General features: G+C 43.8%; 1 protein-coding gene across 6 annotated transcripts in view; it reads left to right on the top strand.

Annotated features, from left to right (window-relative positions):
- Positions 1-2,268: 2,268 nt before the first annotated feature.
- ppfia3 (PTPRF interacting protein alpha 3) overlaps positions 2,269-25,793 on the top strand; it is a 38,104-nt gene continuing 14,579 nt past the window's right edge. The window contains exons 1-17 of one of the 6 annotated variants that reach the window (XM_042087136.1): positions 2,275-2,532; positions 5,266-6,131; positions 6,165-6,545; positions 13,005-13,106; positions 14,178-14,342; positions 14,786-14,860; positions 15,034-15,093; positions 16,972-17,097; positions 17,827-17,919; positions 18,615-18,667; positions 18,812-18,905; positions 20,044-20,178; positions 22,507-22,590; positions 23,112-23,243; positions 24,190-24,252; positions 24,400-24,479; positions 24,721-24,895. In XM_042087136.1, coding sequence (XP_041943070.1) covers positions 6,219-6,545; positions 13,005-13,106; positions 14,178-14,342; positions 14,786-14,860; positions 15,034-15,093; positions 16,972-17,097; positions 17,827-17,919; positions 18,615-18,667; positions 18,812-18,905; positions 20,044-20,178; positions 22,507-22,590; positions 23,112-23,243; positions 24,190-24,252; positions 24,400-24,479; positions 24,721-24,895 — 1,764 coding nt within the window. In that variant the 5' untranslated portion in view covers positions 2,275-2,532; positions 5,266-6,131; positions 6,165-6,218. Of the gene's footprint in view, positions 2,533-4,729; positions 4,748-5,265; positions 6,546-13,004; positions 13,107-14,177; positions 14,343-14,785; positions 14,861-15,033; positions 15,094-16,971; positions 17,098-17,826; positions 17,920-18,614; positions 18,668-18,811; positions 18,906-20,043; positions 20,179-22,506; positions 22,591-23,111; positions 23,244-24,189; positions 24,253-24,399; positions 24,480-24,720; positions 24,896-25,793 lie in introns of those variants that run through there. The other 5 variants (XM_042087140.1, XM_042087139.1, XM_042087135.1 and 2 more) reach the window with 5 other exon arrangements.

Genomic DNA, 25,793 nt, shown 5'->3' with positions numbered 1-25,793 from the left:
AGTGCCCCTTTTTAGGGCCACCCAAAAACAAAGTAAAAAAGTGATGATGTCCTGTTTAGTCATCTCACACAATGCACAGTTTTTGCTCATGTTTTCAGCAATAGTTCTCTATAACCTTCAAAGTGTTTCCAAGTAAATCTATGATTTTGGTTTACATGATCTTTAAAAACAAGGATGTGAAGGAAAAGGGACAATGTTGTTAATTCAACTCACTGAGGATATGCTCCCTTTATGACCTCTGCCAATGACCTCTCCCTGACCCCTCATTTGAGCAGAGAAATACGTTTTTTTTTTTTTTTTTAACTCATTTTTCAAGCTTCTCACTTGATTCTTTGCCACAGAGAGCTCAATAGAGTACAATGGGAGTGTGGTCCAAGTGCACTAAGAACAAAAGAACAAAGGCAGACCAGTCGGTGATGCATCCATATGAAGCCATACTGTACCAGGCAAAACCCCTCCATGGTGGCTGTCTACGGGCCACACGCTTGTCCCCAGAATGCCCGACTAAAAACGTGTCCCTCTCCCACTCTCCAGCTGGAATGGCTGGGTGAGTCTGGTCTGTTTGCCATTGTTGCTATGGTGAAGAGATACTGCATGTGGCCGGTTGGGGATGCCTGAATTTAGGTGACATTAGCTAACTGCTTGGGCTACCTGCTGTGGAAACTATATCTGAGAGAGACCGCTCAAAATGCTATGTTCCTGTTGTACCATATAATACAATTGTTTGGTCCAGTTGTCCAAATCAAGATATAGTTCTTTTTTACTTTTTTTAATGTCATTGATAAGGATAAGGATCTCTGAGTACCCTGGCACTCCAAACCACTGCTCTCCAGTGGTATCTGTGGATTAACTGATTTTGAAACCATAAGGGGAATTTTCTTGAACAGAATAATCCAGTGAAATGCCTTGACTGAGAGGAGGGGGTGCACCATTCTAAAAATAGAAGCTAGAGGCACACACAGGTGTTTTTTCGTCTTGGTCAGTATTTGCATGTGGATTTCCAGTTAACTCATTCAGCCACTGACTCCAGTGAGTTGGTGTTTAAAATATGATATTTACACAAGGTAAGTCCTATAAAACACTGATCAGAGGCTGAACAGGATTCCCTCAAAGAAACAGATATTCTCATTTCCATGATATCTGCAGTCAGAGGAATTCTCCATAGCTGTTTCCCCTGCAATCACAGCTCCACATAAGCACCAAGGGCTGAGGAGAGTGTGCAGTGACAGGACAACTACATCTTTCTTGGAATACTGAAGCACCTGACTCAATCTGACCTTGTGATGTGTAGTGTGGTATTTGATGAGACTTACATGAGCAGCCTATCACTGTTTCTTTATACGACTCTTCTTGTACATATAGATGACATCACCTTCTAAAAACACATTACGTCATCCCTTTCGGGACACTTCGCACAGCCCCACCCGATTTTTCTCTATATCACCAGATGATTTCTATTGGCGTTCATCGGTGTGGCAACCCGCCCTCGCTGGATTTGGATTGGTAGGAATGACACCAACGTCTGTTTTGTTATTGGCTTAATAGCTATATGTTTGTATGTGTCCCACCTTTGAACGAGGATGTCCAAGTAAAGAGGGGTAGCGGGTAATTTGGTTTCTCCAGGCACATCAAATACGTCATTGAAACTCTCTCTATTTATCTCTCTCTCTTTCTCTCTGTCTGTCTCTGAGATGCAAAGTTATTATGTAAAACGAAACAAAGATATTTTAACAGCACAGTGTGACATGATTTAGGCCGCTATTAAGAGAAGCACACTAGATTACACCTGTCCATTTCCTAACATTGATTGACATTACTTATGTATTACCACAATGCTGTTTATCAAATATGACCTCGTCATTTTGGGGGATGTGTGTGAACTGATCAGATGGACGTTTGTATTCACTTGAAGCCTACATAACAGTTGCAGACAGTGACAATCCAGGATACAGCAGTTTATGGCCCTATACAGTGTGTAGTCTGAAAGGCCTGTTCGTTAAAATGAGACACACTATCTAAACCACCATGCGTTCTTAGAGACGGGGTAATGCCTGTGCAATGATCTTGCGGATTGAATTTAGCAATTTTAAGATATGCAGTAGTGATATACATTTGGCAACCCCGTATTCGCAGCTATCACTGTGTCTTTATACTGAAGATTGTGGGTATGTGTGTGTGCAGGCATAATTTAGCCTAGTCAATGCAAGAGTGCAAGCATGTGTGCGCGGCCGCGTGCGCGCGAGAACTGAGAATGTTTCTTTAAGACCCAACACCTTTTCATCCAAAAGAGGGAGGCAGAGAAAGAGAGAGGGAGGGAGAGAGAAAGAGAGAGGAGAGAGAGACGGGGGTTGTCTATGGTGATGTGTAACGTTGCTCTCGCTCAGTGCCGTCGTTTACATGTGTGAGGGAGAGGGGAAGGGGGAGGCTGACAACCGGGATTCAGCGGCTGTTCCAGCACCGAAAAATCAGGCACTCCGCTGATGGGGTCAGCAGGGATATGATGTCGTGTTCCTTCATTCGACGATGACAAGGGTGAGAAGACAATAGCCCGTTATAGACGTTTATCAATTGCACGAATTATTGTGAAATCACTGGGTGTGTAAGTGTGTATATGATAGCCCAGCTGTGTATGTGAAGAGGGGGATGGATGGATGGATGGGGCAGAGGGAGGGGGCGAGGTGGATGGATGAAAGAAAATTTAGAGTAAACCTGTTATGTTGTGTCGTGCATTAATTGTTAGGTGCGTCTACTTGGATAACGAACGGTAATTTTCGACTGTATGTCTGTGCATGTATATTTGCAGAAACACCGGGACGTATATCATGGGGGTGGGGGTGAAGGGGTGGGGGTGATAGCAAACGGGAAGGGATAGCCTACGTCAACATACAGGCATTTAATTTCCTATTTATGCGATTAACAAAAGGACCCTTTTTACTTAGCCCAATCTATCGCATCCTTTCATTATTTACTGTTTTCGGACCGATTTTCCCTTTTGCATTCAATATGCAGACGCATCTTTCTCAATGGTAGGCTATCCTCGATTTCCACCCCCATAAGATGATTAAACACGTCGACAGCTGCATCCGATGCTCTCCTCTTTTAAATGTCTAGGCTGCAGGTTATAGCTGCTGCTGGTTTTTTCTACATACATGGTTAGGTTCTAGTCGGCGTTGGTCTGCCCAGTGTGTCTGCTACTCGATGAGGTCTCGGCATACAGAATGTGATGGCTGGATGAGCGTAACCCTCCATAGCTCTCATTTCCGTGTATCATGCGCATCCATTATTAGCATTATGACTAATAGTCTCGATGTACACGCATCATATTGTTATGTCCATCTAGCGACAAATATGGCATTATTCCGAAGCATCAGGGAGAAATGTCAGTGTGGTGCCTTTGCTAGGGGCAGATTTCCCCTCAGTGTTAGATGGTAATTGTGTCGGAACAGAATTTGAGATAGGTGTGTGCGTATATGTGTCACAGAGGGGGAAAAAAAGATTGGAGTGGGGTGTTGACTCGGTGCGAATGACATTTCTTCATACAATCGTGTTGGTGGGCATATTCGGCAATACAATGGGCGCGCTTTCCACAGTATCCTTAATATTCAAGTCAGTAGGTATAATAGACGATTTTTGGCCTGCTCGGAAAACAGCTGCCTACCTCTGTCTCCGTGCTATCGATTCTAACGAAGCGTTTACTGTCCAAATCCATTGTAAGGGTGGACTCTCGCTCTCTCCCTTTCTCCACACTCCCTTTGGTAATTGATCAGCGGCGCACCTAACAGTGGCTAAGATTCTATTGCAGCGTTCATACTATTTTGCCTTGTCGTTTAGGCTATTCAAGAATTCGTGTGTGATTAATGCCTTGACATAACGCCACACCTGGTCTGTCAATAAATTTGACATCTGTCAAAATGCGTAAAGTCTTTCTGGATATTATCCAGGCATTAACATATCCCGCCGTCTGTAGGCTATTTATTGCGCTTGTATAAAGTGGTCATGGTAGCCTATGCCTTTTGGTATCACTGGCAGGTGTGATGGCCCACCTTTGGGATAATGCCATATTTATGCATTAGACTCTTGTGATCCTTATCCAGAAGCCATTCTAATATGAGTTGGTTAAAAAATACACCACCTGAATTCACAATTTTAGTTACCATCATTTATATAGTGGGTTGTCCACTTTACCTCCACTGGTCTGTCACCACTGACCTAAAAACAAAGTGCAGGCAGCAGTGACAGCAAAGTGCAGCTCTCTGGCCAGTAGCAGAAGTGTGCTAGCCGGCCACTGTTGTTCATTCTCATCTCAATGGCACCAGAGGAAAAGACATAAAGGATGGCAGGAAAAACAGGCCATGGCGACGCACTGGGATGGAACCATTGTTTGGGTTTCTGATCCTCTCTGTTGTGGCGTGGCATGCCTTTTGTGCAGTGTCAGGTGTCTGTGAGGTGTGCTTTGCTCTGGATTTTAATGGTCTGATGAGAATGAAGTTGCTGATCGGAACAGGACAGAAATGTCATGGATGTGTAATCATATGGTGTACACTAGAGATACCACATCAACCTGTGGTGTTTATGTGCTGTCTGTGATTGTTTTTGCTTAAGATAATATGCATACCTTGATTTAATAGCACTAGTTATTCATTTAGTAACAAAACCTTTACAAACCGAGGATCTTTTATAGTGGTATGTCACTGACATTGAGATGGAACACATTCTTGTCTGCTCTATGGTTTTGTCAAGTGTTGTGGTAGGTTTATGCAATATTTTTTGCTGTATGAAATATCCCCTTTTGTCCAATATCTGGCCATCAAATAGCTTGTTCTTTTGCCAATAGATGTTAGTACCTGATATTCTTTTGCCAATCGATGTTAGTACCTACCTTACCTTATATTAGTACCTTACAGAACTTCTTAGTATAGAGCTATCATTCTTAGATGAGTTCACATTCAATACCTGCAGAGTTTGTGAGGTTTGCAGTTGCATGTAAGCTCTCAGTTGCATGTAAGTATGTTGATGATATGAACCTGTGATGGATTATGATGAGGAGACAAATTAGACCACTAAGTTTTTTAAATCTCAATAGATACAAATGCAAGAATAGTTCCCTGTCATTTCTGTTGATGAGTTCAGGACATGTAATTAAAATACTAAAGTGGTCTCTTTAATCCAACAGAACAGATACTCTTAATGATCACTGCTATGCTCTGGTGTTGTAACTCTTTCTCTTTCATCTCTCTTCCTCTTTGTTCTGTCTCTGCTCAACAGTTCTGTCATAAAACCTTCGGAGGCTCAATCTGAGATGGTCCAAGGGCCTCGTTAATGCCCGCCCTCCCCTGTGTCCCTCCCCCTTTCGAACCCTTTGACACACCCTTCTCCCTTCAACCCCACCCAACTGTTCCCACCGCGCCACCTATAGCTTCTCCCCCCAACCACCTACAACCACCCAAACATCCTGGCCGCACAAACCTCAGTCTTTTCTGCCTCTCTTTTTTTTTCATTCGTTCTACGGGGATAGTTCCCAGGAGAGCCGGCCGAGTTCAACTAGTGCACGGCAAATTCTGAACCAGGTGACCATAAGACGTTTGTGGCACACAGAAAATGCACTCTCGACGATCCAAGACAAACCAGTAAAGAGAGGCACTTACATGCACAGGCGGGACCTGCTTTGGGCTCAAGCAGAAGGTAGACAAATCTAAGGAGCCACAGTCACAGACTAGAAAGTAGTACCAGCGAGCCTACAATCTGCATTTGGAGGTTCTCCGTAAAGGAACAGCACAGGAGGTCAAGATCTGCGCTCTCCCAGGACCCCAGGAAGGGAGACCAGCGTGGACCATAGAGGCACGTCTGAGAGACGGGTCACAGGCAGAGACGGAAAGACTGGGCAAAGCTGGGAACGGTCATCAGGCAGTGCGCTCTTCAGAGAAAGCTCGCCCACGCAAACAGGCCCAACCCACACACATAAATATACACACTTTAAACAAGCACAGACACACACACACACACAAACATAAACACAAACAGAGAGTCTGGTAAGCCTTTTGCCCAGCACAGTCACGCTTTCCTACCCTCACCCCACACGCACAAACACCACACACACACACATACACACACACACACACACACACACACACATACGTGAGAGCACCCACACTACACATACCCACACTCACGCTCAAGTCTTTCCCGTCCACGGCTAGCCCACTCTCCACGGCCTCAAGATGATGTGCGAGGTGATGCCCACCATCTCGGAGGATGGGAGGGCTGGAGGGGGTGGTCCGTCCTCGCCCGCCGGTGGAGGCGGTGGGATGGGTGGCGGCATGGGTGGCATGGGGGGCGGCTACGGAGGCCGAGATGGGCGCAGCGACGAGGGTGGCAGCACGGGCAACCTGGAGTCGCTGATGGTCAACATGCTGGCAGAGCGCGAGCGACTGCTGGAGAACCTGCGGGAGACCCAGGACAGCCTGGGCACGGCCCAGCTGAGGCTGCGCGAACTGGGCCACGAGAAGGACTCGCTGCAACGCCAACTCTCCATCGCTTTGCCACAGGTACAGTAAGGATTCCCCATTCCTGCCAACTTATCCATGTGTGTGTGTGTGTGTGTGTGTGTGTGTGTGTGTGTGTGTGTGTGCATATGTGTTTGGGGGGGTGAGATTGTGTGTTTAAATATGTTGTCCGGATTGTGTAAATGCTGTATGCTTATTGATGGCGTTTGAGATACACTCCATTAAACAGTTCAGCTGCAAACGCTGGTAATGTCTATGCCAGAGTGTGTAGTTGAGCACTCATGAAGAGTGTGTTGGACTACTACTATGTATGTGCTTTGCCATGTGGTCTTGTATGCTTACTTCAGTTGTGCAGTCTGTATCAACTACAGATTGCTTCTTTTGATTTGATGATTGCCATATGGATAATTTATGGTGACAGTTGGATTTTCACATGATTTTGTCTTGTCCAGCTGGTTCCAGTGTGGTTCAGCTTAACTCCTGAATGATAGGGTACAGGAAGTTATGAGCTATTGTAATTTCTACCATCTGGTCATAGTGTATTAAGCTACTTCGTATGCCTTTGTTAACCACCACCTGAGGTTCATGTCAAGGATTTTAAGTGACGGGCAGAGAGAGAGAGAGAGAGAGAGAGAGAGAGAGAGAGAGAGAGAGAGAGAGAGAGAGAGAGAGAGAGAGAATAGGGGTACAGTACTTTTCAAAGTATAGCTTGTGTAACTCCCAGTGGTTGGCTGATGGTTGATTTGTGAAGTGGTAGTACATGTATATGAGTTAGATTGGATTAGATTAGATTAGATTAAACTTTATTGTCATTGTGCAGAGTACAAGTACAGAGACAACGAAATGCAGTTTGTGTCTAACCAGAAGTGCAAAAAAGCAGAACAAGTGCAATGTGATATACAATGTAGGTGGTGCATAGACAGGACAAAATATATAGTGCAGTGTAGACAGTAGTATACATTTGTTTTCAGAAGGTGGTTTAGAGTAGTATAAATTAAATATAAGTATGTGCAGTCTATTAACAGTAACCTTATAAGAGCAAAATAAATATGGCTATGTAATATGAACAATGTATGAACAACATGTTCAGATATGTGCAATGTAGTGGCAGTACCATTATAGTAGTAGTAAGAACAATATTTATATGCAGTGTATCAACAGAATATATTACAGAAAAACTGAATAAATATGGATATTTAGAATGAACCATATACACAGATATGTACAGTATGTACAGCTAAGTGCAGTGTGGTAACAGTACCATTGTAGTGCAGAAACAGTAACATTATAATAGTATTAAGAATAAGTGTATGTGCAGGATGAAGAGCAATAAAATACTGCTATGTATAAGTGTAATTACAGTATGTAAATAAATGGACACTATGGATGGGATAGGGTAGTGCAGTTGTGTGGGGGGGGGGGCTGCCATGGTCGTGGACACCTCAACAGGCACAGGCAAGGAGGCATCAGAAGGGGGCGGGGTGGGGGGTGATGGGGGCTTAGTTCGTTGTTTCCTCTGAACCTGCTGGTTCGGGTGTGGAGAGACCTGTAACGCCTCCCGGAGGGGAGTGAGGTGAACAGTCTGTGGTTAGGGTGAGAACAGTCTTTGCTGCGCGCCTTATACGCAAGCATCGCTTGCTCTGGATGGCCTCGATGGAGGGGAGTGAGTTATCAAGAAAAGTTCAAGGATGCTGTGATGGTTGTTACAGAAGAATGTGAACAGAGCTATGGGTGGAGGACAAAACTTATATTAAAAAGTATTCTAATATCCTAAACACCAAGGGTTATTCTGAACCATTTTTGAATCCTTACTTTCATGTTCTTCACTACACAGTTCTTGTAAAGTGGAAACCACATTGCTGGGTTGGGATAATTACCTGTAAATATGGACTTGGATATGTATTTCTAATCATGGTCTTGGGTAGATGTTGCCAGTTTCAACACATGTCAGTTTCCACTTTGATAGGCCTATATATCTTCAATGAGCTTGTCTGGGCTATTCTTGTGTGTTTGAATCTTCTTGTGGTAGCTGGTTTAAATATGTGTATGTGTAAGTAGTATGTGTGCATGTGAAGATGCTGACTACATCTTCCCTGTTTTAGGACACTGTTTTTAATTCAATGCACTTTTGCACATGTTCTTGTCTGCATGTTAGCTGACTAACTGTCTGCAGGTGTTTGTGTAAATTTGTTAATTGGGCGACACCCACTCTGGTGCCTTACAAAAGGTCCAGGATTTTGGTGTGTGGAGGCAGACTGATGTAGATGTGCAAATTGTATATGTAACAGCCATTTTAAAACAGTTTGTTAAAAAAAAGACTGTTTTCTACAAACAAATAGCTGGACAGTGTTTAATCTTTTAAAAATGCAAGATGAAGGTCCCTATTTTTCACAGTGCACTAAGTATTTAGAACAAATGTCCTGCTTTTGAATCCCACACAGGCGGTCTTATTGGCAACTCAATGAGAAGTCATAAGATTCATTTTGGTGTACTCCTATCCACCTACTCACTATTGCAAGGCTGGAAATGATTGTAATATGGCCATGATTTGAGGAAAACATTGGTCGTTTTTTGAGGAGTGATATTTCAGAGTAATGTTATCGGACTGAGGTAGATGACCCATAAATGTGTACACAAACATTCACACACACACACACACACACACACACACAGGAAGAGAGAGAGTGGAACGGAAGAGAGGTACATTACATTAAATATCATCAGAGTTCATCCAGTGCATCTTGAGCTGATGAGAGAGAGGGATAGAGGAAGGGCAGAGGAGAGAGAGAGGGAAGCGTAGACAGAGACAGGAAAAGGGGGAGAAGAAGTGAAATCACTGCTGTAAAAAACAGACACTAACGAATCGGGTCTATTTGCATATTTCTGCATGTTAATTAGTTGGCTTCTGGAATCTATTCTTAGGTGTTGTGGATTATCTCATCCATTGATGGAGAGAGAGAGAGGGAGAGAGAGAGTGAAGGAGAGAGAGAGAGTGAGATGAGATGGTATAGAGGAAGATGGAGGACAAGCTGAAAGCAGAGAGAGAATGTGATGAGAGGACACTGAGAAAGAGGGAGATGAACTGATGGAAACTGAGAGATAACAGAGAGAGAGAGAGAGAAAGAGAGAGAAAGAGAGAGAGAGATAGAGAGAGAGACAGAGAGAAATTCTCTTCCACTAAGGGACCTTGAGTATGGTACCTATAAGCATGCTTTTAGAAAAGGATTGGGGTGCATAGCCCTGGCAGGCCAGTTTGAGGGGGGTGGGACCTTAAAACAGGACAAACACACTGAATTGCGGGACAGTAGTGCCAAAAAAGGAATCCTAGCCCATTCTCAGCAAGAGACATTCCCAGAATGCCAAAGTCCTATGGGCTCACTGAGTCACCATCTGTCCATCTTTCCCTTTTTCTTCTGCTCTTTCCCTCTGCCTGTTTATCTCTGCATTCCTCCCATCCCCCTCTTCCTCACCCTCTCCTCGGATACCTCAGCTTCTCCACCTCCAATCCCTCCACTCTCTTCTCTTCTGATTAGTTTTAACAAGAGGTAGATTTGTCTGCCATTGTCATTTTTACCCCTAGAGCGTTGCAATTGGTTCATATAAGGGCTGGCAAAGGAGGGAAAATGCGATTGGTAGACAAAGAGGACAGCCAAAGGTAGGAGTCGATTTATTGGCTGGGGTGGGTGGGAAGGGGGTTGGATTTGCCTAGCTGTGATTTTTCGCAATTGGTGAAGTGTTTGTGTTGCCATGGCTACCGCTCTCATGTTTGAAATGCCTGTCAGTCGCTGTTGCCATTGCGCTCAATGCTTCTCTGATTCTGCACCTCTAAACACTCGGCCGCTGCGTTGTGAATGGTGCGAGGACGTATCGAGTGTCTGAGAGAATAACCATCTATTTTTACCCTAGAAAAGCTTTTAAAAGCTAAAGTTAATGAGCGGTCTTGAATGGTGCAGCATGACTTAGTCAGACCTGCCTGTTCAGTGAACACGTAGAGGGAAAAAGAAACCCAGTGGGAAGAAGACTAACATCCCATAATAGGAACTATTTTAGCTGATATAGTTCCAATATTAGGGACATAATGAGGGAACTAGTGTGACATGAAACATGTGACACACAACTTGAGATGTGTGCATGGCTTAAATGGCCGTGTGTGTGTGTGTGTGTGTGTGTGTGTGTGTGTGTGTGTGTGTAAGCTTGTCACGCAAGTTCACGCATGGGTGGACTCCCTATGCCCAACAGCGGCGGAGCCAAAATGGTGTTGGTGAGTGGCACTCAGAGGCAGTCGCATAGAGGCCATATGTCAACTTACACAACACAACACAACCCAGCCCCAGTGGAGTACAGGCCCCCACAACAGGACCTCACTCTGGGGAGCAAGCGGGGGCCATCAGGGGACTAGACCTTCCTCATCGGGTAGTGGCCCAGTAGTCACAAATTATGTAGGCATATTTCTGGGGTATAGCAGGCCTTGTTAAGTAGGTCTCTACTTTTTCATTTACATTTGACAATTTGTCAGACACTTTTATCCAAAGTGACTGACAGTTCAGTTCACCATTTACCCGGCTATGTGTGGGTATAGAACTCACAACCTTGCCATCATTGGCACCTTGCTTCAGTAGCTACAGGGGGACTTGTATCCTATTACCTACACGTGAAATGTTATTGCCGGCACCAACATAGTATCAGTTTTATTTTTCAGTTTTGTACCAGTGAAATCCGCAGTAGGCATCAATTTATGTTTACCATATTCTATACATCACAGATGTTCTACCTTCTTCAGTTCCATCAAATTATCATGATTTTAAAGATGGCTACTTTATGTCAGTGATGTTTCAGACTATTTACCTTCTTGCCCCCTCCCCTATTAATTGCTATTATTCCAATCATCAGTGCTACTAGTTGTCATTATAGCCTATCACACAACAAGAAGGTTGAATACCATATACCAATTCCATTGTCATATTAGCACCACTATATTGTGATTTGATGTAAATGGTGCTGCCTGCAATCATCATATTCATAGTCATTCCCCTGACACCTCAACATTAGCGCCTTTCACCTTTCCACACCAGAACTTGTTCAGGTCAAGATGACTCAGGTGACCCGTTTTTGCTCTGGACACCCAGAGGCAAATGACCTTAGTGTCATTTGGTGGGTCCAAACCTCACAGATATCCTAAGTCACAGCATCCTTAATTAACCTCTGGTTGGCCCCTTGGCAGTAATCACAAATGATTGCAACTTTTGAGGCTAAGAAGTGAACAATGTAGGTCACATACTGTAACATGCTCATCAAAGACATTGACACCTGTTTGGGCTCTAACCTTAATCACCCCTTGAGCCTGGACAGATCACAAAGTTCAGGATGAGATAAAATGTTTTGGCTGAACTCAGCATAGGATGGGAGAACTGGTCTCGAAAATGTCTGCTGGTCTTGCTGCATTGAGAGCGGTATTGTTAGTGTTTGTGTTCAGCATGTGTCTGTTTGTTCAAAATTGGATGTATATGGGCTCACTGGTGTGGGTTTGACCCAGTCTGACAGAGTTCAAACTTCTCTCAGACTATTTAAGCTGGCTGTTGGACTTATATCTGCAGAAAATATCTAGATGATGGCCTTATACGTCAGTGATACAAAAGACAGGGTTCTTGTCAACATGCAACAATTTTCCCCTTTTGAGGTATGTTTTTTATAAGAAACGACTTTAATGATGATATAATCTTGGAAATTGTCTTCATGGTATATATGGCTTTGTGACAGAAAGACAATCACACCTGCCATTTCCACAAGCCGATGATGCCATGTGCAATCCGGAGCAGAACAGTCCATAAAAATGTTAGAACAACCTTCAGAGCACAGCATTGCCATTTGGAAACAATATTACCAAAAGCTGCCAATAAGCCTGTTAGCAGGCTTTTATCAGGCAACGCTGCTGTTGATTTCCTGAGTTCCATGAGTAGACAGTGCACACAGTATGAGTTAGGAGTTCTCAAAGGCAATGTGTGGGATGTTGAACAAGGGGTTAGAGTTGGTTCTGTTCTGTCTGCATAATAATGTGTGTTAGCGCACATTGTGTATTTGTGTGTGTGTGTGTGTGTGTGTGTGTGTGTGTGTGTGTGTGTGTGTGTGTGTGTGTGTGTTTTCTCTATGATTCTGTGTCTATCTATTTTATGCATATTCAGGTGCATAGAAGAGCAAAATAACCCTTTTCTCTAACACTTGTTACCAGTATACACATAACAGACAGGTTGCCAGTATTCACAATTCAAATGTATACATTTTGAATGGTGTCTATGGTTATGTCATTTAACTTTTTACATATGATTTTTATTTTCAGTAAGCATTTAAATGTGTTAATGTGACATTTCAGCATCCTGCATGTATTTATAATTTATCTGCTGTGTAATCCAGTAATGTGTGTAGGGACTGTGTCTTTTTCTGTTTGGACTAGTTGTGCTGTCTTGCTGTTTGTGAGTAACACATGCACACGGTGTCTGTCCACAGGAGTTTGCGGTGCTGACCAAAGAGCTGAATGGCTGTCGTGAGCAACTTCTGGAAAGAGAAGAGGAGATAGCAGAGCTCAAAGCTGAGAGGAACAACACTCGAGTGAGGGATTGTGGATTGTGTGTGTGTGTGTGTGTGTGTGTGTGTGTGTGTGTGTGTGTGTGTGTGTGTGTGTGTGTGTGTGTGTGTGTGTGTGTGGGCGCGTGCGCGCGTGTGTGTGCGTGTGTTGTGTGTGTGTCTGCGTCGATGTGTGTGCATACTGTATGTGGGTATGTGTGTATGTGTTTCTCTTGTGAGAGAATGTCTATGCCTCTTTTTTGTAGTGTATACATTTAGTAAAATATTACTATCTTGATAGAAAAAACAGAATGGCTACACAATTTCTACACAAATTCTAACACAACAGTCTCTCTTATTAACTGCAATTTTGGCCTTGCACATATTGTATAATAGATTTCCTTGAAGTGAAGTTAAGATCAACATTCAAGATAGATTCAACTGACCATTATTTTGTGTAGCTAAACAAGTTCATGTAGGCTAGGTCAGTGTTTGAAATGCTTCCAGTTAGGTTAAGCTACACAATATCACATTTTCCCATTGAAAATTGGAACAGTGTTCTACTTGAAACCTCTGGCTCCAGAAACATACACCATATCTGACTAAAATTGAAATTATGGAATACCGGTAATAGCGAAAGAGTTGAAGTTAAAGTATTTAGCAAACGTTTTTATCCAAAGCGACACGGACTGGCGGGTGCAGGAATGGAACTCGGGCCGAGCAGTTGTCTTGCGGTGACGGTAAAGAATCACACCTGGCTCTCTGAATCCAGAGACTAGTGCTGCTGTCCCGTCAGCAGCACCATACTCAGTATTCAGACCTTATGTATTTCCATCTGCCACTGTCAAGCTGCTCACATATACATTTGATGTCTTTCCAGCCTCCTGTTTGGTAGACGCTAATTTGTTATCCAAGGCCTGGTTCAGTAATCACTCGGAGAATGTTTCCTCCTTGTCAACTCATTTTTAATTCCTCGCTCTTGGTTTCTTTTTTTCTGTTTTTCTTTCTCTGCTTCTGTTTTCCTCCCTCTGTCCTCTCTATCTATCTATCTATCTATCTATCTATCTATCTATCTATCTATCTATCTATCTCTCTCTGTCACTGTTTCTCTCTCAGCTTCTGCTGGAGCATCTGGAGTGTCTGGTGTCCCGTCACGAGCGCTCTCTCAGGATGACGGTGGTGAAGAGGCAGGCCCAGTCCCCGGCCGGAGTGTCCAGCGAGGTGGAGGTCCTCAAGGCCCTCAAGTCTCTGTTCGAGCACCACAAAGCCCTGGATGAGAAGGTCTGTCTGCCGCAGACCCTGTCTCACAAACTAATGACAATCTGTGACAATCTCACCCTAGCGGCCATAGAGACTTCCTACCGCTTGCTACTGTACATTGTATTGGGTCTGTTATTGACCACAGCATCCAGTTGTGTCCAGGCTGTCTGTGCGTTTCTTGAAATTAAAATCGCGATACAAAGTTTACCACATGGCTTTGTCATGGTGGCCATATTTCTGTATCTCACATTATCGTCATTCCCAGTTTATGACTATCACATTTTAATGGTATATTTGATATCTTCTTGTAGGACAATTACTTTTTCTAACTGCAACGTTTTTTGTGTTATATTCTTGATCTCCCCTCCACAATTATTTTTATCTGCTCTCTCTCTCTCTCTCTCTCTCTCTCCTGGATTGTGTGCTGTGGTCTCGCTCGCTCGCTCGCCCACCCTCGTGTGCAGGTGCGAGAGAGGCTACGTGTGGCTCTGGAGAGGGTGTCGGTGCTGGAGGAGGAACTCGAGTCTTCCACGCAAGAGGTGAGCACAAGCGGCTCACTGGACGCCAACCCACACACCACAGCACACCAAAAAAGCACAACAGTCCCATCTCGATAACCACGAAATGGTTTACCACAAAAAAAAAAACACGAAATTATCTGCTGTGGTCTGTATTTATTTTTGATTGCATTCTCTTTCTGTCTCTTCCTCAGGTGATTTCTCTAAGAGAACAGATTAAAAGACGACAGCAGGGCATGGATAATGGGAAAGAGGTGAGACGTTCTCTTTTGTCCCACCACAGACCTCTGTTCGATATTGCTATTTCAGAGACATGTGGTGAAAAGGACATTTTCATCGTTTTTTGCTTCCAGGAAGGAGAGATGAAATCACCAAATGCCCCTGAAATGTTAGCTTGGCAGCAAGCGTTTATCAGTGTCAGTTGTGCTTTTGTTGATGTTTTTAAAAAAGGCTGATACAGGGTTCCTACGCAGTATGGAAAACCTGGAAAAGTATGGAATTTGATTTTAGTAATTTCCAGGTCTGGATAAGTATGGAAAAAAGAAACAAGGGTATGGAGAAATATTTGTGTTTCCAGACTATTGCATCTACAGTACTAATCACTTCACTCAGGTCATAATGAACCATTCCTACTGTTGTGTAGCTTAACTGTCAGTCCACATCGTCAAGATACAATTGAATGAGGGTCCTCAGAAAAAAAATTCTCCCACAAGGGGACCCTGGTACTAAAACCAAATCGAGAACCCCTGTTTTATGCAAGTGCCCTACACCATTGTGCACTGGTATGTTTGCGTAGCTCTGCTATTTTCGGCTAAATAGACTTTTTTGATTTTGTAAAAGATACCAAGACATGGATACTGCATTATCTGATAAACTGTTATTGCAAACAAATAATATTGTTTATGGTGATCTCTGAGGCCTCTGCCAGCAGTGCACTAGTCTCTGTAGGCTATGCTGTATCTACAGAGAACTAAAAATGTGAGTGCACCTTCCAACACAGCACTTCCCCCAACGAAAAGTATCCAAGGGCTACGAAGTTAATAATAAACATTGACAATGCTAGTAGAACGCTCCATTGACAATGTCTAGAATATGGTCAGAAAAATGTGCCGTGGCCCCCGCCGTGGCGCAACTGGCTGGGGCACCTGCACCGTACGCCGGCGAACCGGGTTCGATTCCCGCCCGTGGTCCCTTCCGGATCCCACCCCGATTCTCTCTCCCATTCACTTCCTGTCACTCTCCACTATCCTGTCGCATTAAAGGCATAAAAGCCCCAAAAAATACTTAAAAAAAATACTTTAAAATAAGTTTGAAAATTTGAGTATGGAAAAAGTATGGAATTTTGAAATGGAAAATGTGTAGGAACCCTGCTGATAGCAAGGTAGTTTGGTAGTTTTAGACAAAAAAAAAGTCTTGTTTGCAGTTGGGTTTCTCTGGCTGTGCAGAGACGCGGTCCATGTTAGTGGTGACACACATGTCGCCTCTTCTATGGCAGTGCAGTGTGGTTCAGCAGGCCACCAGGTCAAAGCAGGCCACCAGGCCTCCACTTCACGATTACATAATAATCAGCATTAGAAGAACCTGAAAGTGAAAGTAGAGAATAAATGTCAGGCTGAATATGTTCCTCATTTAATGTACCACCATGGCATTGTTGCTGTTTATCCCAAGGCAAATATTGAGGTTAAAGCATCTACACATTTTAAAAACTGGTTTTGTTTACTACAGGAGAAAGGCTTGGCAAAGGCCATGGACAGTTATTCACGGATGTTGGTTATGTATAGCAAGCACATGCGTGTAATACAGTGTTTGTTTCTGTTATAACTGTACTACACCTATTTAACTGAACATGAGAAGTGTATTAGTGCATATAATATAATGTATAATTGAATATAACTGTCTGCCTGTTTGTCTGTCTCATTGTGTGAGTGTGTGTGTGTGTGTTTGTGTGTGTGTGTGTGTGTGTGTGTGTGTGTGGGAGAGAGAGAGAGAGAGCGTGCATGCGAGTGTGTATTTGTGTGTGTACGTGTGTGTGTGCGTATGTGTGTGTGTGTGTGTGTGTTTTGTTCTTTAAATTAAGAGCTCTCGCTGACTCATCATTTGATCCATTTCTTTTCTCTCCCTCCCCAACCCAGCGGCTGCCAAATGGACCCTCTATTTTGGACGACGGTGAGATCGACAGACAGAGGGAGGGAGAGATTGAACGGCAGAGGGCAGAGCTGGCCCAGCTGAAAGAGAGACTGGCACTCATGTGCAGACAGGTACAGAGATGCAAAGAGACAAAAAAAAACAAAAAGATGAGGGGAGAGGAGAGGAGAAAGTGAGGATGTACTGTAACTGGCAGAGCAGTTGAAAGAAAGAGTTAAATGAAATGAGGGCAAACAGAGAGGAAGAAGGAAGCAATCCAGAAAGAGAGTGCACACAAAGTGAGTGAGAGAGAGGGGGGGGGAGAGAGAGGATGGGAGAGTTACTGGGGAATTACACTAAGATGAGAGCGATGGAAAAGGCTCTTTTTCCTGCAGAGGTAATTTGTGTGAAGTTTGCCCTCTTGTGGTCAGAGTGAACACTGCAACCAGTGTGATGTAAGTGGTTTCATTGGAGAGAGAGTGGGTGGAGGATACTGACAGAAACTTACAGGACACTTACAGGAAACGTACATATGTGATAATAAACATAAACACCCCTTGCACATCCTAAGTGTTAATGGCTAGGGGAAGTTGGCTACATTCCTTGTATTTTACAAGCTTCTTCACCATTATATTTTAGACCTGTGTGACCTGTGTGTGTCACACTTCGTCTGCTGTGTGTGTAATTCTGTGTATGTCTATGTTTGTTTTTTTGTGTGTGTGTGTGTGTGTGTGTGTGTGTGTGTGTGTGTGTGTGTGTGTGTGTGTGCGCGTGTGTGTGTGTGTTGGTGTGTGAGCCATAACATTGTCTCTTGAATTTATGTGAAGAAAGTTCACGCCCCGTCTCTCTCTGGCTTCTCACAGGTGGGGGAGGTGGAGGAACAACTTGCTGCTGCCAGACGGGAGGTGACCAAGTCAGAAGAAGCCAATCAGAAGCTCCAAAGGGATGTGAAAGAGGTGGGCTTTCGCTCCACACCTGAGCTTTTGAACAGACTGCTATTAGTTCTGTCAGCACCTGTACCCTCGTTCTTCTCTACATGCCAGAATTGAACGGAAAAATCTAACCACGCTGTCCTCTGGCATATTGTCTAGCAGCCAAACTGTCAGATGTCTCCGGAATTTATTCAAATTGTGCCTCTATTGAATCAGGCCTCTGGCAGTTCCATGTTACAATAGTTCGGTCTGGCAAATTAGAGAGACAGGAAACCACCCACATCTACTCTCGCCCCATTATAAATCTGACTTGTATCTGACTTCACTTCATCCGGAGGTGAGACTGTGTGATTCTACCATGCACCTCTCTTACCTTCTCACATAGAGAGCTTGACTCCACTTGACTGAGGTAAATGATAACCTCTCAGTGAGTTATTAACATTCCTCGTGGGCAGACTGTCTCAGAGGGTGACAATGTTCCAAGACCCAAGATCAGGATGTTTCCGTATGTAGTTGGGGCCAGGGCCGGCCTCATTTTTATCAGAATTAGTTGTGTTGCATTCCATTACTTGAACACAGCTACTATTTGCATGCAGTTAAAGTGACTGCATGCAATCGCCTCAGGGTCCTCTCTTTCTCTCTGTTTTCCTCTCTGCACGCTTTCTTTTTTGTCTTCCCTCTCCTTTACTCTCTTTCTCTCTCTTTCTCACCCCCACCAGGCCCTTTGCCAGAGAGAGGACATGGAGGAGAGGATAACTACCTTAGAACGCAGGTAGGCCTCAGGTGTTCTGTCCTTCTAAGCCTTCCTATCAGCTACAGTACAGATGTCACCTCCGTCAAACCCCCACCCGAGGCCTCAGCTGCTGAAGTCCTTTGCATTCATGTGTCTTGTGTCCACTTCCTCTCTGGCCTGCAGGTACCTCAGTGCCCAGAGGGAGGCGACGTCCCTCCACGACATCAAAGATAAGCTGGAGAACGAGCTGGCCAGCAAAGAGTCCCTCTACAGACAGGTGAGTGGCCCATCTGGCTCCCCTACCCAGGGCTCAGCACTGGGGCAGGGGGGGAGTCTTGGGTGATGGTGGTTGGAGATTGCGGTTGTTCTTCTTATGTGTTGGTGTCCATGCATTTGTGTGCCAGGATCTCTTTAATTTAACTCAGAAGTGTTTTTCTTTCCACAGGTTCAGTTTGTTAAGAGTCTTAAAGGGATATTCTACCATTTGGGGAAATACACTAATTTTCCACCTCTCCTTGAGTTAAACAATTGAGTTTTACCTTTCCCCAGTTCATCCAGCCGTTCTCCGAGTCTGACAGTAACACTTTTAGCTCCAGCTCATTGAATCAGATTAGACCGATGAGCTGAAGCAAAAAGTGCTACTGTCAGACTCAGAGAATGGCTGGATGAACTGGGAAAAGGTAAAACTCATTTGTTTAACTCGAGGGGAGGTGGAAAATGAGTGTATTTCCCCAAATGGTGGAATATCCCTTTAAGGCTAGTTTATGCTCCCTTTTCATATGTAAATGGATTTGTTTGTGTCATACGTTAAACAGTTTTGTCTGTATTCATAAGCTTTACTTGAACAGACAAAAGAATAGATGAAAAAACAGACAGTGGATGGAGGCTCCGTCCGCATACATATTCTTTTTCAACGTTGAGCATAAGTGTCCCAAAGGCATATGACAAACTGTTGTATACATACATACACATATCCACACATACTTCTAATCTAAATTACTGGAATAATAAGGCATGGTATTCAGTTATGAAAAGCTTGATGATTACAATACTTGCAATAGTTTTGCTTTGACTTCGTAACAGATGACACCTTCCAGAGTTTGTTTGGTGTGACATTTCTATGTTATGTGTGTCACTGTGCACTTCCAAAATGATAAATCATATTTTTTCATAATTACAGCATGATTTCATGTTTTTTTTTATAGCCACTTAAAGCAGTAATGGTAAAGTTAGGGACCTGATGGACAACTCCTATCCAGCCGTCCTATAAAGGCAAAGCACTGCCGCCGACATCTCTCCCTCTAGTTCTGAGCTGGGAAGGATCCATATTATGTGTGTGCATCATTTGAGGGGAGGGCCTGTGGCTCTCCTCCTCTCCTCTCGTTCACGCGTTCCCTTGTTCCATGCGACCACAGAGCGAGGAGAAGAACCGGCAGCTGCAGGAGCGGCTAGACGACGCCAAGCAGAAGCTGCAACAGACCCTGCAGCGCGCTGAGACCCTGCCAGAGATCGAAGCCCAGCTCGCCCAGAGAGTAGCAGCACTCAACAAGGTCTCTCTCTCTCTCTCTCTCTCTCGCTCTCTCTCACTTTCTTTCTGTGTGTGTGTGTGTGTATGTGTGTAAATGAGCATGTTTAAGAGGTGTGTGCATTAAGGTGTGTTTGCCTGTGTGGACATCAGACCTGCCAATCTGTACGCAGTTTCCGTAGCAACCACACATTTTCACATCAAAGTACGCCGGTACGATTTTTTACTTAAAACTACCCAAAAACGAGCAAACATCCAACTTCTCTGGAAAGCTCCCTGGAGCGTGTGAATTAGAATCTCACACAGATATATTTCATGCGAGGATGAGAGAAAGTGTCAAGTGAGAATGACAGACACAGCATAGTGATTGACTTTTTTTCTTCGGCCAATGGTGGGTTAAATGAAAGGCTTGATGAGGTGAGCTTGTATTCACTCGCAAATTCACCACTTTTTTAGCAATATATAACAGTTAGCAATATATTTTCCATGTGTCGCTGATAGTTAAAGTTTTTATAACTAAAAGGCTCTCAGGGAGTACAGATCTCCAAGGCCAAATGTAGCTATTAACAATGTGTCTGAAAGTGCGAAATATTTTGAGCTGATCAGTGATGAGTGTTTAATTTGTTTATCTTTGGAGCATATCATTAATTTCTTCTTGATTATTAGCGTGAAAATAAGCAAGATCAAATCAGTGCCGGTTCTAGCATACTATATTTGGGTGGACTGGTAGGTTGCTCACACATACAGTACACTCCCTCTCATACCAATTTTTTTGAGAACATTAATCATCCAATCGGAACACATGGAACCAGTCATGTGGTTGCCTTGGGTATACATCGACGTGTCAGAGACTTGTCTCCACTTTGTACCGCTTGACAAGTTTATTAGTGACTTTTTGAGTGCATCTCTGAAAAAGTATTTAGGCTATGAGATGTAACAGGCAGGTCAGCGTAGTTGATCTGTTGACTGTTTGCAGGTTATGGCATGTCTCGTAGGCAGAGAAAAGCTGTTGCTGTCAAACATTGTCCACTTAATCAACAAAGTAAGTGTACTGATGAAGGAATAGATTCAATAGACAGATATGGAAGGATATCATGCTCCCTTTAAAGAGTATTTTTAGTACTTTCAAAATACAAAAATACAGTATTCTATTTTGATACATAGTGTGGCTAATGTATTTTGTAGTTCATTTTGATACACTTAAAATTAGGATATTTAATATTTTATTTTAAAATACATTTTGATGTAGTTTTGCCTATTCCTGCCAACAGCTAGAGCGGCCAGGCAGCTACAGTGCTTCACTTTCTTTAAAATCATGCCCCCCAGAGTATAGCACTGTTCTCGTACCGACAGCACTAAGTGACTTCAAGAAACAGAGTTTCCTTTAAGGCATCATGAGGGGAGTTTACTTAACACACAGGCATAGGCCTACTGCACAGCTACTGTATGTACCAGCTAGCTATCATAACACTTAACATCAACTCATTTTCAACTGGGTTTGACCAGACAACTGAAAAAAAAAAATCTTGACTTTGTTTGGATGGGCTTAGCCCACCCTGGCCCCTGCCTAGAGCCGGCCCTGGACCAAGTATTAGACTTCCAGACGGATATTGCTGAGACCCGCCCCTTTAGTTGTGATAATGTAATCATTGCAGCCTCACAGATGGCAGAAACACACAGTCATCTGAAAGAATGTGCAAGAGAAATTCTTTAAAAGCAATCAGTAATTTGCATTAGTCAGCAGGAAAGAATTGAACATTGAATGCAAAAAAAAGATGTAGGCTTATTGTGAGTTCTAGTTTCAGTTCAGTTTGCATTTTCAGGAAAACCTTGGATCAAATTTAGATAGATATGCAACATTAAAGATGGGTCACTATCCAAAATGTATCCTGTGTGTATGGCTATGTCTGTTTTTGGCTACTCCAAAAATGTCTTCAAGGTTGGCAGGTCTGGGACATGTACTGTATGTGTCAGTAATGTAATTGTGTGTGTGTGTTTCTGTGTGCACATCTGTATGAAAAGGTCTGTGCTTATTTTCATGTATGTCTTAGAGGCATTTTGTTGATAACCATGGGGCATGGAGCACATATGTTTTTGTGTTGGTTCGTATGCGCCGAGAGACGCGCTTCCTGTTTAGTAATGGCTGTCCTCGTGTGCTGAGAGATGGGTGCATCTGAGCGTGCTCAAGTCTTACATAACAGCACGCAAGCATGTGTAATTATGCTGGTTTTATATGGGAAGCAAAAGACCATCCAAAGAAAGAAAGACAAGAAAAGCAGTGCGCATCCCTTTTGTTGTGAGCAGAATTGAATAAAGAAGCGTTGTGTGACTCTCTCCTTCTTCCGTTGTCTAGGCGGAGGAGCGCCATGGCAACTTTGAGGAGCGCCTGCGACAGTTGGAGGCACAACTGGAGGAGAAGAACCAGGAGTTACAGAGAGTGAGTCACAGCCTCGCTTCCCCCCCCCCCTTTCTCTCTCTCTCGTTTTGTTACACTCTTTTTGTTGCATTCTCTCTTTTTCTTTGTCGTTCCCTTCGTTTGCTTTGTCTGCTCTTTGTGTGTTTCTTCGCAACTCTCTGTAATGAGTTTTTTTTTGTCATTTGTTCTTCTTTTGGTTATGTCAGATTAAATCTCCCTGTCTCTACCTTCTCTCCCCTCTATCTCTCTCTTTCTCTACTCTACTTTTTTTGTTGTGCTTTCTTTTTTCCTCTGCACTGTACTCCTCACCTCTCTCTCTCTCTCTCTCTCTCTGTTTGCTCTTGTCTTCTGCTCAATCCCTCTCCTCCCTTTCCCTCCATCCCCTCCCTCTGCTCCCTTGCTTTTCTCTCTTCATTGCCAGTCAAGCATAATGCTCGGTATTCAACCCCTCCCCCCTCCCCTGTTTTTCTCTCGCCCTCGTCCTCGTTTCTCTCTCTATCTGTCTCTCGCTCTCGCTGTCCCACGCTTCTTGCCTCCCCCAGGCGAGACAGAGGGAGAAGATGAACGACGAACACAACAAGCGTCTCTCGGACACCGTGGACAAGCTGCTGTCTGAGTCCAATGAGAGGCTCCAACTTCACCTCAAGGAGAGGATGGCTGCTCTGGAGGAAAAGGTGCCCCACTCCGCTGCCTGATAAAAATGACCTACCTCATGTCAATATTGAAAAAAAATCACACAGTCCCACGTTTACATTTACACACAACTCGTTCCATAACACATCTATTAGTATACTGTACACTTTAAAAAAGGGTTTCTTGGATGGCACCCAAAAAAGAACACTTAAGGCCTCTACCAATGTTCTTCATAGAACCCTTCTTGCCATCCACCTAAATGCTTTCCAGCTCTGTAGAACTGGCCTGCTCTGGCAGTAACATTAATGTTCTTCATATGGAGAATGGTGTGCAAGAACAGCAGGAGGTTTCAAAGAACCCTAATATGTCACCAGTTACAGCTTCTAAATGAAAACCATTATTTCAAGAATGTACTTCAATCAGAAAAAAATCACGAATGCCCTTAATATCCACAGAACATCATTTTTAACTGTGACACACTGAATCCCTTGCCAGACACAGCCATGTGTTGGACCTGTTGTGTAGGCTACCGCAAATGAAGACAGAGATGCCTTCTTTTTTCCCCAGTCTGCTCAACATCTTAGCCCACGCTGAAGTCCATTTACAAAGCTGTGGTAGATAGGAATGCTCTCTGAACGCTGTACAATCAAAATAAGAAAACTGTATACATCTGTGCATACACACTCACTCATAATGTGAAGTGTTGTTTGGACAAGTGTATTCCTAGGAATCCCATACAGTGGAAGCCAGAGGTCGAACACAAGTCAAGTATGGCTCCGTCCAAAAAGAAGCTGTCAGCATGGTGTTTGGTTTTGGTGCTAACTGCGGGCAGGCCTGGTGTCGAGTCCAACTCGTTTCAAGGCTTCTCCTTTGAGATCACTTTGCACATTCCACCAGCAGACACAGGCCAGGATGTTTTCGCTGCCAGCCAGGCAGGATGGTGAAATGATTGAGTTGTTTTCTGTGCTGTTTTTTCTCTGCCACTAGAATGCTCTGTCTGAGGAACTGGCCAACATGAAGAAGATCCAAGATGATCTCCTCGCAAACAAGGTGCCAGATTGTGGCTCTCTTTTTTTTCTTCATATACCACACGCTCTTTGCGGAAAACCACAGACCAATGATTTGATTTTTATGTCTCTGTTTCTCTCTCTCTCTCTCTCTCTCTTTCTCTCTCTCTTTGTCCATTTTCTCCCTCAGGACCAGCTTATTGCAGAGTTGGAGAGACTTCAGTTGGAGCTGGACCAATTGCGAGGAAGGCCTGGCTCCGCCTACTCCCGGTAAGCCCCAGCCCCCTGCACACTCAACCTCTCTAGGTCAAACACAACACAGTGATACACCTTACATGTATACACTTTATTTGATTCCACAAGTCAAGTTTCATTAGGAATAACATTTTCTACTGGTTCAAGGGTACAGGAAACATTGTCCAAACATTTCCAAAGAAACGTGCTTCCAGCTGTTTGTCGTTCGTTTTATACACACTCCTTTATATTTCTTTCTGTGACTTCCTGTTTTCGGATCGCTCAGGTCTCTCCCAGGGAGCGCTCTGGAACTGAGGTATTCCCAAGGGGGCGGCTCCCTCCCAGCCGGCTCCACTGCCCATCTGGATCACTATGGCAACACTGGCACAGGAAGCGTGGTCAGGCGGACCCATCGTGGTCGATGGGGTCCGGCACGAGAGGAGAGCAACAAGGTGAGCCTTGACCTCAGTGACCTCCAGTTACCCCAGCATATTGCAGCTGCAAATCAGTACAACCTTGTCAAGAAAACGTGCCAAGAAAACTCTCTCTTTCATACTCAGACACGCCTACAAAGATTGAAATTACAAGCTACATACAACGAAACTACAGTGTCGTTATATAATAAATCACAAATATACACATATTAACAACAATAAATCACAAATGAAAAAAACATAATAAAACACAACACATAAATGCTTGAAAGGTAAGAGGCTATGCAATTAAAGCGATGGTTCAGAGCATTATTAGTGGGGTAATTTACAAGATAAAAGTTGGTACCATTACGACTGCAGAAACTCATTAGTTTCTGACAGCGCTACTCGACCAGGGTTCGACCAAGGGAAAACAGGTTCTGGGAGGGTGTTTGGCTCGGGGTCATGGTGCAAAGGACCCTAGGGTGAAATTACTCCGAACCATCGCTTTAAGGGCCCTGTATTAACAATCTGAAAGGCACCGTCTCACAGGTCTGTTCATGTGCATGGGGGGAAAAAGTTGCCCAGTTGTGGGCTTTTAAGCAAATAGTTGTTTATTTAAGATTAATGAGCAAATGTTTTTACCTTTGTTGCGGTGTCACACATTCCGATAGCAAAGCACATGAATGCTCACAGTCGGAAAAACAATGAAATCACAGATCACAGCAGCCCTTAATATATAGGACATTCATCCTGCAGATGAGTCATTACCTGGGACTTGTGGCTAAGGCTGCTTATATTTCGTGACAGTGCGCCTTCAAAATAGCTGTGCTTTACATGCGCCTTTCCCATTAGGCCAGGTTCTTCGAGGACTATTAGTGGCTTTAAGATAACGATTTTTAGATCATGCACTTGACCACACCCGATTTTCATTTGC

This window comes from Alosa sapidissima, chromosome 3, assembly GCF_018492685.1.
Source record: "Alosa sapidissima isolate fAloSap1 chromosome 3, fAloSap1.pri, whole genome shotgun sequence".
Taxonomy (NCBI): domain Eukaryota; kingdom Metazoa; phylum Chordata; class Actinopteri; order Clupeiformes; family Clupeidae; genus Alosa; species Alosa sapidissima.
The sequence above is the reverse complement of the archived record's forward strand: the minus strand, read 5'-3'. Positions and strand labels throughout refer to the sequence as shown.